Here is an 18181-nt window from a genome sequence, read left to right as displayed (position 1 = left end):
AGTCAACCATTTGAGCATCTCATTATAGATTGTGTTGGGCCATTACCTAAGTCCAAGGCAGGTAGTGAGTATTTGCTTACAATCATGTGCCAAGTAACTAGATATCCGGCTGCATATCCGTTACGGTCTGTAACGGCAAAACTAGTCATAAAAGCACTGACACAATTTATTTCAGTCTTTGGAATACCAAAAATTATTCAATCTGATCAGGGAAGTAATTTCACCTCTAATTTGTTTGGTCAAGTTTTGAAACGGCTTAATATTCAACATAATCTCTCCAGTGCTTATCATGCCCAAAGTCAGGGAGCACTGGAGAGATTTCATCAAACACTGAAATCTTTGTTGAGATCGTACTGTGTTCAAATGAGTAAGGACTGGGAGACCGGTCTACCTTGGTTGATGATGGCAGCTCGGGAAGCTGCGCAAGAAAGTACTGGGTTCAGTCCAAATGACCTTGTTTTTGGTCATGATGTGCGAAGTCCTTTGGCTGTTTTATCTGCGGACTGGGAAAAGTCTGATCCGCCAAAAAATGTGTTGTCATATGTTAGTGATTTTCGTAGACGAATTTATGAGGCGTGTCAGTTGGCAAAGTCCTCTCTGAAAAAATCTCAAGATCGAATGAAACAACTTTTTGATCGTCGAACTGAAGTGCGTTCGTTTCAACCTGGTGACCAGGTACTAGCGTTGTTGCCTGTTGTGGGATCGCCCTTTCAGGCTAAGTTCGTTGGACCATTTAGTGTGGCTAGTCAGATTTCTTGTCTGAATTATTTGATAAATACGCCAAATCGTAAAAAACGGACTAGAGTGTGTCACGTAAATCTTTTGAAACCATATTATGCTTTTAAAGATTGCGATGACCTTGCTTTAAATGAAGACCAAATTAGTGTGCCTGCTGGTATTAAACCGGTTTTGCTTACAGATTCTTCTGTTAGCAATGACCGTGATGAATTGGGATCAATTCCAACTCTGGTAGGTGGGGAAGATGAAATTGATCCGGGAGATTGTGTTTTACAAGGACGTCTTAAAAACTCAGAAGTACTAAGTTCTATGCATGATCGTCTTAATCATTTGACGGCGGTACAGCGTACTGATTTGATTGACTTGATTACAGAATATAGTACATTGTTTTCTGATACTCCTTCCTGTACAAATCTAATTGAGCACGACATTGATGTGGGAGATTCAAATCCAATTCGTCAGCGTTATTATCGAGTGTCTGCAAAAAAGAAAAAACATTTGGATGAGGAAATAGAGTATATGCTGAAAAATGACATCGCCGAACCTTCTTTTTCTAGTTGGGCTTCTCCATCTTTATTAGTGAATAAATCTGATGGGTCTTTTAGGTTTTGCACGGACTACCGAAAGCTAAATGCCATAACAAGGCCAGATTCTTTCCCATTGCCCCGAATTGAGGATTGTGTCGATCAAGTAGGGAATGCGAGATTTGTGAGCAAGTTTGATCTTCTAAAGGGTTATTGGCAGGTGCCTTTAACGGCAAGAGCTCGAGAGATATCTGCTTTCATTACGCCTTCAGGGTTATTTTCCTATAAGGTTATGAGCTTCGGATTGCGTAACGCTCCTGCAACGTTTCAGCGTTTAATGAATAGAGTTATATCTGGTTTGAGTGGCTGTGCTGTATATTTAGACGATGTTGTCGTTTTCAGTCAAACCTGGGAGGAACATTTGAGTCAAATTAGAGCACTGTTCGATCGCTTTATGATGGCTAATTTGACTGTTAATTTGTTGAAATGCGAATTTGCCAAAGCAACCGTGACCTATTTAGGGAAGGTGGTGGGACATGGACAAGTATGTCCTGTTCGTGCAAAGGTAGAGGCAATAGATAGATATCCTACTCCCACTACAAAGAAAGCGTTAATGCGATTTCTTGGAATGGTAGGATTTTATCGTTGTTTTTGCAGAAATTTTTCTACGGTGGCTGAGCCTTTGACTAGGTTGTTGCGGGGAGGAGTAGATTTTTGCTGGACCGAAATTTGTCAGCAAGCGTTTGAAAAGATAAAAATGCTCCTTACAGAGGCTCCCGTATTGGCTGCTCCGAGATTTGATAAAGCATTTAAATTACAAGTCGATGCCAGTAATGTGGGCACTGGTGCGGTTTTGTTACAAACGTCGGATAATGACATTGATCATCCGATCGGATTCTTCTCTAAAAAGTTTAATTTATATCAGCTTAATTATTCGGTGATTGAGAAGGAAGCGCTTGCTTTGATTTGGGCCTTACAGCACTTTGATGTATATGTTGGGTCATCGGAGGGACCTTTAGTGGTATATACGGATCACAATCCTTTAATTTTTTTGCACTCCTTACAAAACCCCAACCAAAGGCTGATGAGATGGTGTTTGTTTCTTCAGAGTTACTTATTGGACATACACCATATTAAAGGAAAAGAGAATGTAACTGCTGATGCCTTGTCTCGTGTTCACGTGGTTTGATTGTTGAAATATGTATTTCCTCTGACTTTGTCTCTCTGTTTCTTTCTTAAATGTGCGTCCTAGGAGCCAGGCTGCTGAAAGAGCGAGTTGACAGGATTGGGGAGATTTACAAGTCGGCCTTACGATTTCCACAGGAATTTTGAATTGTAGGATTTATTTTTGTTTTAAAATTGTGCTTTCTTCTTTTTAGGGGGGGTGTGTGACGGGTCTCCTGTTACTATTGGTGTTGCCGACCGGTGGGTGTGGCCTAGACTCATCGGGAGAACGATGTGCACCTGGGCAGGCTCTTTGAGCAAATTATGTGCACCTGTTTCTTCCTCTATTTAAGTTGAGCCTTTGAGAGTCAACGAGGGGGGGCTTGAGGGACTCTGAGAGAGCTCCAGCTTGTGCAACACCGTCATGAGACCGTCCTGAGTTGGTTGCTCCCTTTTTCAGTTTTGTTATGATTTTGTTTATCTTCTTTTTGCTATTACTTTGAATTTGGTTCTGTTTGACTTTCTCATCATTTGTTCATCATAGATTTCTAGTTATTTTGCCTTGATTCAACATCTTATATTTTATTACTTATGTAAATAAACCTTATATGTTGCAAAACCTCACCAACCTACTATGTCCTCCACTTATTTGTCGCGGCTTTGAGCCGGTCGTGACAGAGAGTAAGTGAGTGAGAGAGTGTGTGTGTGTGTGTGAGAGAGAGAGAGAGAGAGAGATTGAGTACTTGAGCTTGTGCGTGCATGTGTGAGTTTGTGCTTGTGTGTGTGTGTGCGTGTGTGTGAGAGCGAGTGCTTGAGCATGTGTGTGTTTGTGTGTTTGATGGATTGAAGTTAAACTTGCTGACTTGAGAGTAAAATATGACTCTCTCACACAGATTTATACAGTATAATGAGTTTTTTTGTGCTTTTAAGATAATCACAATTAAAAAAATAGACTAAAAGTCTCTGTGGAAAATTGTAAAATAACACTGCATTTAATTTTAATTCATGTATTAAATAAGCACTATTTAATGTAGGCTATTATATATTATTATATATTTTTTTATTTACGTCTCATGAACGAGGTTGACATTTAATTTCTGGAGATATTTTCAGCTAAAACGGTTGTTTTTTTACATTTAGTTACGTTTAGCTCACTTATGAAGAAATTGCAATACACAAACAATAGTGTATACACACACACACACACACACGCACACACACACACACACACACACACACTTTAGTTTCGTTCTCATAGCCACACGGTCCATCGAAAGCGTAGTGGGCGGGGTCAGAACTGCGTCTGTCCAATCAGAGCTCGTTGCGCACCCGGTGGCTCGTTTATAAGGCTCGGTTCCGCATGTGTTTCTCATCCTTTAAAGCCTTCATCCCGTGAGCAGGAAAGGGAAGCTGTGCGCTCACGAAGGGCTCTTACCGGTGTGAGTGTGTGTGTGTGGACGGAACCGAGCCGCGGGAGACGCAAATGCGCGAGAGCTCGAGGAGAGAAACGCTGTCCATCCGCCCCGCGTCATCTAGAGGTGAGATTTACTGTGCAACACTAAAGCAAACCACACACACACACACACACACACACACACACACACACACACACACACACACACACACACACACACACACACACACACACACACACACACACACACAGCCTATAGTCTGTATAAAACATATCAATATAATGTCAGATTTGAAAGATGTGATTTTAATAAGCAAAGCTCTGTTTAGTCTGTCAAGGGCACTTGATATGTAGTGTGTGTGTGTGTGTGTGTGTGTGTGTGTGTGTGTGTGTGTGTGTGTGTGTGTGTGTGTGTGTGTGTGTGTGTGTGTGTGTGTGTGTGTGTGTGTGTGTGTGTGTGTGTGTGTGTGTGTGTGTGTGTGTGTGTGTGTGTGTGTGTGTGTGTGTGTGTGTGTGTGTGTGTGTGTGTGTGTAGGAGATTTCAGGACTGTATTACAGCATTTTTTAGTGTGAAGAAAGTCTTTGCATTGGGGAGGAATGCCGTTTCTCTCTCTCTCTCTCTCTCTCTCTCTCTCTCTCTGGCAAACAACAGTTTAGTCTTTTCATTCGGGAGGGTTTCGTTCATGTGTGTTTGTGGTGAACAGGTTTTGTCTTAAGAGAAATGTAGCAAAGTCCATACAAATAAAGATTCTTTATATTGCCATTACATTCATTTAAAGAAAATAATCTTTAACATCCAACCTTTCAATTCCACAAAACATTGTAAATTATGATTATAAATTATTATTATAAATTATGTTTAGAATGTTATTCAAACTTACGGGGGAAACGGTAAATGTCCATAAATGTGTCTTCTATTGCGGTGTGTGTGTGTGTGTGTGTGTGTGTGGGCATGTTTTTGTGACATATGAGGACACAAATGTGTATAATGCCATGGGTATGACACAGGTATTACAGGAGAGGGTGAAATATGAGGACATTACCCATGTCCCCACTTTACAAAAGGCTTATAAATCACACAGGAGGAGTTTATTTAGAAAGTAAAAATGCAGAATGTTTCCTGTGATGGGTAGGTTTAGGGGCTCTGTGTGTGTGTGTGTGTGTGTGTGTGTGTGTGTGTGTGTGTGTGTGTGTGTGTGTGTGTGTGTGTGTGTGTGAAATATGAGGACACAAATGTGTATAATGCCATGGGTATGACACAGGTATTACAGGAGAGGGTGAAATATGAGGACATTACCCATGTCCCCACTTTACAAAAGGCTTATAAATCATACAGGAGGAGTTTATTTAGAAAGTAAAAATGCAGAATGTTTCCTGTGATGGGTAGAGTTTAGGGGCAGTGTGTGTGTGTGTGTGTGTGTGTGTGTGGGCATGTTTTTGTGACATATGAGGACTCAAATGTGTGTAATGCCATGGGTATGACACAGGTATTACAGGAGAGGGTGAAATATGAGGACATTACCCATGGCCCCACTTTACAAAAGGATTATAAATCATACAGGAGGAGTTTATTTAGAAAGTAAAAATGCAGAATGTTTCCTGTGATGGGTAGAGTTTAGGGGCAGTGTGTGTGTGTGTGTGTGTGTGTGTGTGGGCATGTTTTTGTGACATATGAGGACTCAAATGTGTGTAATGCCATGGGTATGACACAGGTATTACAGGAGAGGGTGAAATATGAGGACATTACCCATGTCCCCACTTTACAAAAGGCTTATAAATCATACAGGAGGAGTTTATTTAGAAAGTAAAAATGCAGAATGTTTCCTGTGATGGGTTTAGGGGCGGTGTGTGTGTGTGTGTGTGTGTGTGTGTGTGTGTGTGTGTGTGTGTCTGGGCATGTTTTTGTGATATATGAGGACACAAATGTGTATAATGCCATGGGTATGACACAGGTATTACAGGAGAGGGTGAAATATGAGGACATTACCCATGGCCCCACTTTACAAAAGGCTTATAAATCACACAGGAGGAGTTTATTTAGAAAGTAAAAATGCAGAATGTTTCCTGTGATGGGTAGGGGTAGGTGTGTGTGTGTGTGTGGGGGGGGGGGGGGGGGGGTTAGGGGCTGTGTGTGTGTGTGTGTGAGAGAGAGAGAGAGAGAGAGAGAGAGAGAGAGAGAGAGAGAGAGAGAGAGAGAGAGAGAGAGAGAGAGAGAGAGAGAGAGAGAGAGAGAGAGAGAGAGAGACCGGTTCATCCTCCTGCAGCGCAGGACTTGAGAAACTAGTGCAGACGGGATGTTTGTGAGAGAGATGGAGGCTACGCGAGAGCTTCTTCTTCGCATAAACGCGTCTTAAATCTGTTCATGTTTCGCGGTTTGCCGCGTAATAATAACCCGGAGTATGGGCTGTGTCGCCTCCAGAACGCCAGTAGGTGAGAATCGCACGCTCTGTTTTCCTCCCGGCATGAAAAGCAGGCGTTCATGACACCCGAGCTCGACTGCAGCCCACACACACCTCTGACGGAGAGTCAAAGAGATGTGCACAAACTGCAGGCTTTTTTGTTGCTTGCGAGTGCATGGCGTGTGCGAGCCAGATCGCGGAGGGTTTGCACGCTTCAGAGACGCACGCTTGCATCTGCATTAAACCTGCATCAGTGCTCGTCCATCACATGCTGGTCCTCGGCTCAGGTTACATTAGAGGAGCGTGCGCTTCACTATGCGTGAGCTGGAGATGCTGCGTACAGTACGCAGTGAACCAGCCGCGTTTTGCCCTTGTCTCCGTCTTTGTTTACAGCATGTCGACGACTATTACAGTCGTGTTTCTTCAACTACAGCACTTTTATATCCTAGCGGTTGATTTGTATTTGCAACTAACAGTTACACTTTATTTTAAGGTGACGTAGTTATTACTACACTGTAAAAAAAAGAAGAAAAAAAGAATTAATTTCAGAGTTGGTTTAACTTAAAAAAGTAAGTAACCTGCCTTAAAATTTTGAGTTTATTGAAATTAAAAATTTGAATTGATACAATGAAGGAAATTTGTTTAATAAATAGAGACTCAAAATGTTATTGTATCTGAACCACACAACAAATGTGATAAATCATGAAAATAGCACAATTTGGCTGCGTCATCACAAATAAAGCACACACAATTAACCAATATGCTTACTAAAACTTTTAATAATATTGTCATAAAGGTTGTGGATTCTCAAAAATGTTCATTGTATTAACTCAATTTTAATTTCAATGAACTCAAAATTTTAAGGCAACCAGGTAACTTATTTTTTAAATATTTTTTACAGTGTAGAGGTTGATTTGTATATATTTGTAACTAACAGTTACACTTTATTTTAAGGTGACGTAGTGTTTTAAAAAAAATATATATTTTAAAAATAAGTTACCTGGTTGCCTTAAGTTCATTTAAATTACAAATTTGAGTTAACACAGTGAACATTTTCGAGAATCAACACACTTTATTCAAATATTATTTAAATATTTTGTAAGCATGTTGGGTAATTGTGTGTGTTTTATTTGTGATGACACAATCAAATTGTGCTATTTTCATGATTTGTCACATTGTTTATGTGGTTCACATACAATAATATTTTGAGTTTCCATTTATTAAACTAATTTCCTTCATTTTATCCACTCAAAAATGTTATTTAAATAAACTCAAAAGTTTAAGGCAACCAGGTTACTTACTTTTTTAAGTTAAACCAACAATATTTTTTACAGTGTACATGTACTTGCTATATAATAACAGTTAATTACTCTATAGCAGTATATTACTCAGTACTTATTACTTATAACGCATTATTTAACAATGTATTGCATATTGCATTTTTCTTCAATATCGCACGACCCTAGTGCTTAACTTATTTTGATGGGTTAAAGGGTCATAACCTAATGTTATCATATCATTTGGATACATGCAGTGCTTGAGGCTGATATTAATATCCGTCATGATTAATGTCCAGGTGTTTTCCTCATGTTCTGCACAAGAAATGAGTACACGGAAAAAACTAAATCCAACGCCTTTCCACTCTGAGAGTCCCGAACAAATGACCTCAGATTTATTTTCACCACGCAAATCGTTTTTTAATCTTGTGCTGTAATTATTAATGACATATCAGGATACCGGGGCCATACAAACCCTGCACGCGCCATTACCTCTGTAGCGTGAGAGTTGTTCTGTTAATTGCTGATAAACGTGCCGGTAAGGTTTGGCATCCTCGCTGCGACAGGAGAGATATCTGATCATGTTCCTTTATCTGTGCAGAATTACACTTACAATAAAGGCTCTTCAGTGGCATTTGGGTTTCATGGAGAACCCCTACCATCCATTCCACAAAAGCTTCTGTAGATTAATAAAATGTTCTTCTCACTAAGAAAATGGTTCTTTTTAAAGTATTCATTCAACCAAAAAGGGAAATACTGTCATCATTTATACTCAAACTCATGTCATTCCAAACCTATAAGACTTTAGTTAATCTGGAAAGACATAAATAAAGATTTTTTTGGGTCTCATATGCATATTTGTAATTTGCATAAAACACGCCCACACATGCCCATATAAGGGCTTTTCAGTCTTTCCTTTGCAGATTTATTAAAAAAGAAAAACTGAAATATCACATGGTCCTAAGTATTCAGCCCCTTTGCTCAGTATTTAGTAGAAGCACACTTTTGATCGAACACAGCCTAGACTCTTTTTGGGAAAGATGCAACAAGTTGAATTTGGGGATCCTCTGCCATTCCTCCGTGCAGATCCTCTCCAGTTCTGTCAGGTTGGATGGTAAACGTTGGTGGACAGCCATTTTCAGGTCTCTCCAGAGGTGCTCAATTGGGTTTAAGTCAGGGCTCTGGCTTGGCCAATTCAAGAACAGTCACGGAGTTGTTGTGAAGCCACTCCTTCCTTATTTTAGCTGTCTGCTTAGGGTCATTGTCTGGTTGGAAGGCGAACCTTCAGCCCAGTCTGAGGTCTTGAGCACTCTGGAGAAGGTTTTTGTCCAGGATATCCCTGTACTTGGCCACATTCATCTTTCCCTTGATTGCAACCAGTCGTCCTGTCCCTGCAGCTGAAAAACACCCCCACAGCATGATGCTGCCACCACCATGCTTCACTGTTGGGTCTGTATTGGACAAGTGATATTTTTCTCCACACATACTGCTTAGAATTAAGGCTAAAAAGTTCTATATTGCTCTCCTCAGACCAGAGAATCTTATTTCTCACCATCTTGGAGTCCTTCAGGTGTTTTTTTAGCAAACTTTCATGTGTCTTGCACTGAGGAGAGGCTTCTGTCGGGCCACTCTGCCCTTAAAGCCCCGACTGGTGGAGGGCTGCAGTGATGGTTGACTTTTTACAACTTTCTCCAATCTCCCGACTGCATCTCTGGAGCTCAGCCACAGTGATCTTTGAGTTCTTCTTGACCTTCTCACTGAGGCTCTTCTCCTCCGATAACTCAGTTTTAGGTCTTATACAGACAGGTGTGTGGCTTTCCTAATCAAGTCTAATCAGTATAATCAAACACAGCTGGACTCAAATGAAGGTGTAGAACCATCTCAAGGATGATCAGAAGAAATGGACAGCACCTGAGTTAATGTATATGTATGCATAGAAAACTAACTTCTAGGGGGCCCTCCCTGCTTTGGGCCCTGGGCACTCGGTACCCTTTTACGATGCGTTTGTGTGAGAAAAATATCCATATTTAAAACTTTATAAAGGAAACCTGCCTTGAAGTCTTCCATTGTAACCCACGGCTGTTTAAGCCTCAAGATGGCGCCAGCGTTAAGCACAGAAGTAGTGCCGGTCGAGATAACTCGCAGTACCCGGATGAGCGGGTGTTATCTGGAAATAACATACCGCTGGAATGCGCGATTGACCAATCAGAATCAAGTATTTCACAGAGCCGTGTAATAAGATGTTTTAACACATTGTTAACATTAATTAGCATTTTGATAGCAAGTTTTTTGCTAGCATATTTGAGCACATTTTTAGCATGCTATTTGCTTGACTTATGCTAGTGATAGCTATTAGTTATTTGTATAGACATTTTTGACCCCCACAATAAAAGTCTTTGTGACTTTTCACAGATTTGATCATCCGTCAAAGGAAAACTATAAGTCCGATCAGTTAGAAAATATATACCAATCCAAGTCAGAACAGGCTGAAGGTCTGACCCGAGTTTGTTGGTTTTAGCTTTAAAACTCTTGGAGGAGATACAATTTTAGTCATTGAAGAAGAAGAATTTCAGTATGTTGGTTTGTTGTCAAGTTTAATGAAAACTTCATCAAATATGAGACAATAGCATCGTTATTTAGCTTGAGTCAGTCAACATTGTCGATGAATCAATTATAAAACCAATTGGGTTAAAATAGGATGAATTTTTACTCTTTTTGACATTGAGATGACTGGGAAAATGTGTCCCAATCAGGCTGAATCCATACTTTAAGCAGCTTTGTCCCAAAAGAAGAATTACTTTTCAAAGTGTCAAAAGTGTCAGCGGAGTGAGATTGCATCAGCTTTGACCTGAGAACAGCCAGGCTTTATAAGTCCTGCCGTCATCCTGGAAAGGACAAGGACGGGAGACTCGTCTCGGCGCGGTTATCAGGACAAGGACGGAGAGTGTGCTTCAATGAAAGCGGTGTATATGGAGGCCGAGTGAGGTCATCTCTCGGCCCAGATGGCTCGGGCCGCCGGTGGCCTGGAGTCTTTCCGTGGCCTGGTGTGGGCCGACGACCAGATGGGTTTGATACGGTTTGCTAGAGAGGGTCGTGTGTTGGAGGACCAGGGATTTGGAGAATGTTTTCCACTGAAGTGCTGTGCACATTTTCAGCTCTCGGTCTGGCTCTCATCAGGTGGTGCTTCTGTTTGATTTGTTTGTGGGTCAGTCCGCTAGAACTAAAACGTCTGTAAAAATCGTGTTGGTGAGTCAGCGAAGCACCCCGCCGATATCATGCAGAGTTGGATATCGCCTCCGTTTTCAGCAACAAGTCTAACAATCAATTGACATTTATCCTGTGGGAGTAGCAGGGTGAATCTCCTGAAAATATGTCTAGGTTATGAACATTTTATCTCAAGTTTAAAACAAAGTAATGTATATTTTGCATGACGAAATGCGTACAGATCAGGCCCCACGGTTCGGAACGAATGTGATTCAAGGATTACTTGCTAAGTTTAACCATCATAGAGTGAATGGTTATCATTTGCATGTGTTTTGTCTTGCCAATTTACACATTCAAGCGATTTAAACCCTCCCAGGTCTCTCTCCTTCAATCACAGGCTCTCTGATGACACATGATATAAACGGAGCGTGTTACTGGCTGCTAAAGCTGTCAGTCAAAGTGCCCATGCTCTTCGTTGGATAAGCCAGTCAATGCCTAGCCAATGCATAGCCAGCATAGATTTGATTGATGGATGTAGTAACGAATCAAAAGACATTATTTTGTGCAATGTTTGTAAGATATGCCGTAAGCATAGATGAATACGGCTCGTGCTTACCCTCTCCATAACATCCAATAGTATCCAGCCTGACCTGTTATTTTAAGCACACACACACTTAACGCACACGCGCAGACTCAACGACAGACTGTTTTATCAACTAAATGAGTTTTTTACACGTGTAAATTCTGTAAATAGTTGCTTTAGTTTTTCCGGGACTATAAATGCATTATAATAAGCAGTTTATTGCAGATTTATTTGAATAAAAAACTACTCTTTACAATTACAAATATTGATATAAATGGCCTTTTTGAAAGGACGCCTAGGCTTTTTTTTTCATAAAAGCTTACAGAAGATACATTTTGGAGAGAATCATCCTCAAATTTGAATGAAAACATGATCAGACATTCAGTTTTATATTTAGGTTATTTTTAGGCCATTAACATTAAAATCTAATTTTCCCTAAGGAGAAAAAAGTCACTTACATGCATACTTCCCCTTGTTTTACTCTGTTCTTATACTATTTTGAGTTATTATGACTCTTGTGTAACAATATTTCAAGTGTCTAGTTTAAAATAAGACCAGATTTATGAATTTAGACCATAGGGTTTAAGAGCTGAGGATCTTTTTATTTGGGTATGTCGTTTTCCGAAAGTTAAAAAAATAGGGGTGCATGTTAAGAGGTTAAAACCGTTCAAGTGAAAGAGAAATCAATTCGAATCACGTATCCTTGCACTTGAACGAGCATAAATACCAAAATTGTAAAAAAAAAAAAAAAAACATCTCTGCAAGTATTCTTTATAAACGACTGTCTTAACATAAGAAAGAAACCGGATATGAATCTGTATATTGGATCCGTGCATTCGTTCTTAAAGGGACAGCAGCCAATTTATTACTGGCTGTACACTTGTCTAGGCTAAAAGTCGAAGTACTTTGCAAAGTTGTATCCCCACAATTTTTTTTGGCTGATGCGAAAAATTATTCGACCTGTGACCAAAAAACGTAATATGATCCGAACCCTGAGTTTTGTTGTCTGTTGCACCACTAATATATAAACACATGCAAGGCAAGGAGACCAGAGGCCGTTTTTTTGAATGGATGTGAATGGAGGAGAGGCCTCACAGAGCTTATGTGAGGAAATAGCTTATCAAATTACCTGCTGCCAAATTATGAGATGACATTAAAGATATCTATATGGCAGTCTCCCCCTCCCGCACGGACTTTGCAACTCTGTCAGCTGAGAACAAGAAACCCGAGGCTACAATTCACACACACCCAACAAAATAGAAGAGTGGAGAAACGCTGGTCTCGATTTCTGCTGCGAGATTCATTGAATTTGGCGTAAACAACATGAAAGCATGCCTCCGTCCTGCGCTGTATCAACAGTTCAGGCTGCTGGCATTTTCTTGGCACACTTTGGGTACCAATTGTACCTAAGGGTGCTTTCACATCTCCAGTTCGATTCATTTGGTCCGAACCAAGGGCAAACAATTATACATTGTTGCATTTTTCAGCTTTTTTAGTTCCTTTTCACACCACACTGAGTGCTTTAGTACGAACCAGTTGAAACGAACCAAAACGCAGGCACGTGACAACATCCACATCACTCATTGGCCATGGCGTATTTCCTAAACTGCTTTTCGATTGGTCAGAATTTACGTGCGGGAAAATTCCAGCAGAAGAGGAAAAGCCAGCGAACTATAATAACACTATGGAGAGACGACTGCGGGCTGGTTTTGTCCCTGGCTATAATCTACTACACTGTGTGTATTTACCACAGTATGCAAACCATACCTTTCTATAATGAAGCGCGGATGCATCGTGAAAACAGCGCTCTAATGCACTGCAGACGGCGAGCGCGCATCGCTCGTCACTTCAAGCGGAGGCGTGCGTTAATTATTCTTAACTCTAACATGCTCATCTTCTGATAATATTGCCAACGATCTATCAGGAAATGTCATGCACATAATGTCAGCGCAGCTGACTACACTGAAAAAAATTATATGTTCAATAAGTTATGACAGCATATGTTTTTACATTGTTTTAACTCATCAAAATAAGTGAAGAAATGTTTTTAAAAAAATGATTAGTTATACAAGATTTAACTCATTTTTTAAAGTCAGTTTAACATAATTTAAGTTGAAATAACGTAAACTTCCAAGTTGATTGTACTGCAAAAGTTCAAAATTTGCCTTTTTTTTTTTCTTTTTTTTTTACGGTGTACTGCAGCTCGTTTAGTCCAAAAATGATCTTTAGTTGGTTCTGTTCGAGGTCAGATCACGTTCTCTCCACAAATGAACCGCTCCAAGCGAACCACCTCTTCAAGGAGGTGCACTTGTTTGGTCCGCTTTTGGTGCGCACCCGAGTACGATTGCTGCTTTCACACCTGACCAAACGAACCGCACCAAAGAAGGAAACCAACTCTAGTACGGTTCAACCAAACTAAATGAGGCAGGTGTGAAAGCACCCTTCGTTCGGTTGAATCGTACAAGAGTTCGCTTCCCTCTTTGGTTCGGTTTGTTTGGTCAGGTGTGAAAGCAGCAATCGCACTCGGGTGCGCACCAAAAGCGGACCAAACAAGCATAACGAGACATCCTTGGGTGCTTTCACACCTGCCTCATTTAGTTCGGTTGAATCGTACAAGAGTTCGTTTCCCTCTTTGGTGCGGTTCGTTTAGTCAGGTCTTTTGGTCAGCAATCGCACTCGGGTGCGCACCAAAGCGGACCAAACAAATGTACCAAGACCTCCTTGAAGACCAACTGCAAAAGTACTGATCATTTTTGGACTAAACCAGCTGCCGTAGTAAGCTGCACTGACATTATGTGCATGCCCTTACGAAACAAAAATATATTGCAATCTTTTTGAAAATATCATGCAATATATTTACATATATGGGATTTAATATTTATATTTTCCAATATATTGCAGTATATTGAAAGCGGCAATCATTTGTATATTTTGCAATATATTGCATGAATATATAATATATTTTATAATACCATCAATATATTATTCCATATATTAAAATATATTTCAAGAAAATATATTGGTAAATATATTTTCCTTTCGTAAGGGTGGCATTATTACCTGATAGGTCATTGGCAATATCCACGAAGCACCCTTTGAAGAGGTGGTTCGTTTGGAGCGGTTTGTTTGTGGTGAGAACGTGATCCGACCTCGAACAGAACCTACTTTAAAAGTACTAATCATTTTGGACTAAACCAGCTGCGGTGACATTATGTGCATGACATTACCTGATAGGTCATTGGCAATATTATCATAAGATGAGCATGTCAAAGTTAAGAATAATTAATGCACACTTCCACTTGAAGTGACGAGCGATGTGCGCTTGCCGTTTGCAGACCATTAGAACAATGTTTCATGTCGCATCCGCGCTTCATTATAGAAAGGTATGGTTTGCATACTGTGGTAAATACACACAGTGTAGTAGATTATGGCCAGGGACAAAACCAGCCCGCAGTCGTCTCTCCATACTGTTATTATAGTTCGCTGGCTTTTCCTCTTCTGCTGGAATTTTCCCGCACGTAAATTCTGACCAATTGAAAAGCAGTTTAGGAAATACGCCATGGCCAATGAGTGATGTGGATGTTGTCACGTGCCTGCGTTTTGGTTCGTTTCAACTGGTTCAGACCAAAGCACTCAGTGTGGTGTAAAAAGGAACCAAAAAAGGTGAAAAATGCAACAATGTATAATCGTTTGCCCTTGGTTCGGACCAAATGAACTGAGCTAGAGATGTGAAAGCACCCTAATTGAGAATCGTTTAAGCACCTCAGTCTACCTGAGTATGGTTGCTGACCATGTCCATCCCTTTATGACCACAGTGAACCATCTTCTGATGTCTACTTCCAGCAGGATAACACGCCATGTCTCAAACTAGCTTCTTTAACATGACGATGACTTTACTATAATCCTCACTCTGTCCAGCTTTGAGCCAGTGAGTGTATGACCTGGATAGCATGTTTCATGAGATCCACTCATTAAGTTAAATGGTGTTACTGAGAGAAACTAACACCCCTGCTGGAGTCCAGACTGACTGATGGACCGTCACAGTTATTGTCTGCTTGTATTAGGTTTTATTGACCCTCATTAGGGAAGAGGTTTATGAGCAGGTGAAACCTAACCCGATTTGAGCCCAGGGTGTTAACGGGACAGGACCGGAGGGGACACGGATCAGCAGTGCAGGAGAGCGAGCAAAACATTGGGGCTTTAACCTCTGACCGTTTATCTCTCTCGTGTTTACTCACACTCACTAACACACACATGTAGTGTTTCCATGTTTTATGGGACTTTCCATAGGCGTAATGGATTTTATACTGTATAAACCGTATTTTCTATCCCCTTACACTGCCCCTAAACCTACCCATCACACACACACACACACACACACACACACACACACACACACACACACACACACACACACACACACACACATGTTGGTCTATGTGGTTTACAGGGACTCTCCATAGGCGTAATGGTTTTTATACTGTACAAACCATATTTTCTATCCCCTTACACTGCCCCTGCCCTTAAACCTACCCATCACACACACACACACACACACACACACACACACACACACACACACACCTACACCTACCCATCACAGGAAACATTCTGCATTTTTACTTTCTCATAAAAACATAATTTAGTATGTTTTTAAGGCCATTTGAATTATGAGGACATTTGATATGTCCTCATAAACCACATTTATAGTGTAATACCAGTGTAATACCCATGTAGTTATACAAATTTGTGTCCTCATAAACCACATAAACAGGCTCACACACACACACACACACACACACACACACACACACACACACACACACACACACACACACTGCTCCTACCCATCACAGGAAACATTCAGCATTTTTACTTTCTCAAAAGATCTCCTTCTGTGTGATTTATAAGATGTTTTCCTCATGGGGACCAAATATTGTCCCCACAAGGACAAGGATTTCGGATATTGCCATCTTTGTGGGGACATTTTGTCCCCATAACGTAGGGATTACCAGCCCACAAACACACACACACATGCACATTTGTTTTTGTGAAATGTGGGGATATTCCATAAGTGTAATGGTTTTTATACTGTACAAACCGTATTTTCTATCCCCTGCCCCTGCCCCTGCCCCTGCCCCTAAACCTACCCATCACACACACACACACACACACACACACACACACACACACACACACACACACACACACACACAAACTGCCCTTTAAAGCAGGAAGTGTTAATAATGAAAGACTTTAAATATTTTTCCTATTTAAAACTAATCTCTTCTGTAGTTACATTGTGTATAAAGACTGACAGAAAATTTAAAGTTGTGATTGGATATGGCTAGGAACTATACTCTTTTATTCCTACATAATAATCAAGGAACTTTGCTGCTGTACCATGGGTGCAGAGGCGCAATTATATTACGCAGCTCCTGAAAATAGAGTCAACATAAACCAGACAAACTGCTTGAACAGGGAGCGTGCTAGGAACTATGCTGGGAATAGCCATGGTACGGCAGAAAAAATACTGAATGTTTTTGGTCATTTTTGAGAGATGTGCTAATGGTCTAATCAGATTCGATGATCTATGCTAAGCTATGCTAAACGTTTTACTGCCAGATCCAGAGATCGCATGGATGGTCTCAAAGCTGATTAACCTCAGCTGTTTGACTCTAGGGGAGTTGGAAAATGAGCCTATTTACAAAAAAAGTGGAGTGTTCCTTTAAAGGACAACTCTGGTGAGAAATGCCCCTAGGGGTAATTAACAGATGGTAACCGAGTAGATCGTTCTCTGCGATGCGGTTTCATGTAAAGAGTTTTATCTCTAAAAACAGATTAGCTTATAATGTTTGTCTATGGGGCACAGAATAAGTGAAATTAAACCGCTAGTTAATACCACTAACAAGACTCAAAATAGCCTCACACTAACACGGCAGCATAATGAGGGTCCCTACATGCAAACCGAAGCATTGAGAACTTTGTAAGAGTACAAACAGTTTAATAAGAAGATACTTTATAAAGACAGTCCATTACGCGTTTACAGACGGCAGCCATCTTGGAAAACAGCCTCGACGAGTCGAGCTACGAGCGCTGTGCTAAGTGAGCTGGTCGATAGGAATTAAGTTTGTGAAATCTAATAACATGGACATTTTTATTTATTTATTTTCTCAGTCATGTTCAGTGCTTTCTTCCGGAAATAACGGACCATATGAGATTCCAAGTCACAGTTCATCACTTAGCACAGCGTTCATGGATCGACTCGTCGAGACTGTTTTCCAAGATGGCTGCCGTCTGTAAACGCGTAATGGACTGTCTTTATAAAGTATCTTCTTATTAAACTGTTTGTACTCTTACAAAGTTCTCAATGCTTCGGTTTGCATGTAGGGACCCTCATTATGCTGCCGTGTTAGTGTGAGGCTATTTTGAGCCTTGTTAGTGGTATTAACTAGCGGTTTAATTTCACTTATTCTATGCCACATACACAAGCATTATAAGCTGATCTGTGTTTAGAGATAAAACTCTTTATATTCGTTTTTCATGAAAACGCATCCCAGAGAACGATCTACTCGCTAACCATCTGTTAATTACCCCTAGGGGCATTTCTCACCAGAGTTGTCCTTTAATGACCTGAGCCGTGTTAATAACACACATGCACACAGGAAATGATGTCATCTGTGGTGTGTGATGACGCCCCGCTCCATTAAGCCTCACCTAAGGGAGTGTGGCGTTTGACATTAGATGTAAGGCGGCCTGCGGTGTTGATCCGTTCGTGTGTGTGTGTGTGTGTGTGTGTGTGTGTGTGTGTGTGTGTGTGTGTGTGTGTGTGTGTGTGTGTGTGTGTGTGTGTGTGTGTGTGTGTGACGTGCGAGTCA

At 40.7% G+C, this 18181-nt stretch overlaps 1 protein-coding gene across 2 annotated transcripts in view; it reads left to right on the top strand.

The window, feature by feature from the left end:
- The first annotated feature begins 3789 nt into the window (after positions 1-3789).
- Positions 3790-18181, top strand: part of fam131ab (family with sequence similarity 131 member Ab) — a 43116-nt gene continuing 28724 nt past the window's right edge. Inside the window, exon 1 of one of the 2 annotated variants that reach the window (XM_067451404.1) lies at positions 3790-3964. Coding sequence is in view for 1 of the 2 variants with exons in the window: in XM_067451401.1 (XP_067307502.1) it covers positions 6203-6270 (68 nt within the window). In the remaining variant the exon portion in view is untranslated. Of the gene's footprint in view, positions 3965-6087; positions 6271-18181 lie in introns of those variants that run through there. The other variant, XM_067451401.1, reaches the window with a different exon arrangement.

This window comes from Pseudorasbora parva, chromosome 8 (genome assembly GCF_024679245.1).
Source record: "Pseudorasbora parva isolate DD20220531a chromosome 8, ASM2467924v1, whole genome shotgun sequence".
NCBI classification, from domain to species: domain Eukaryota; kingdom Metazoa; phylum Chordata; class Actinopteri; order Cypriniformes; family Gobionidae; genus Pseudorasbora; species Pseudorasbora parva.
This window is presented reverse-complemented; position numbering and strand designations above follow the sequence as displayed.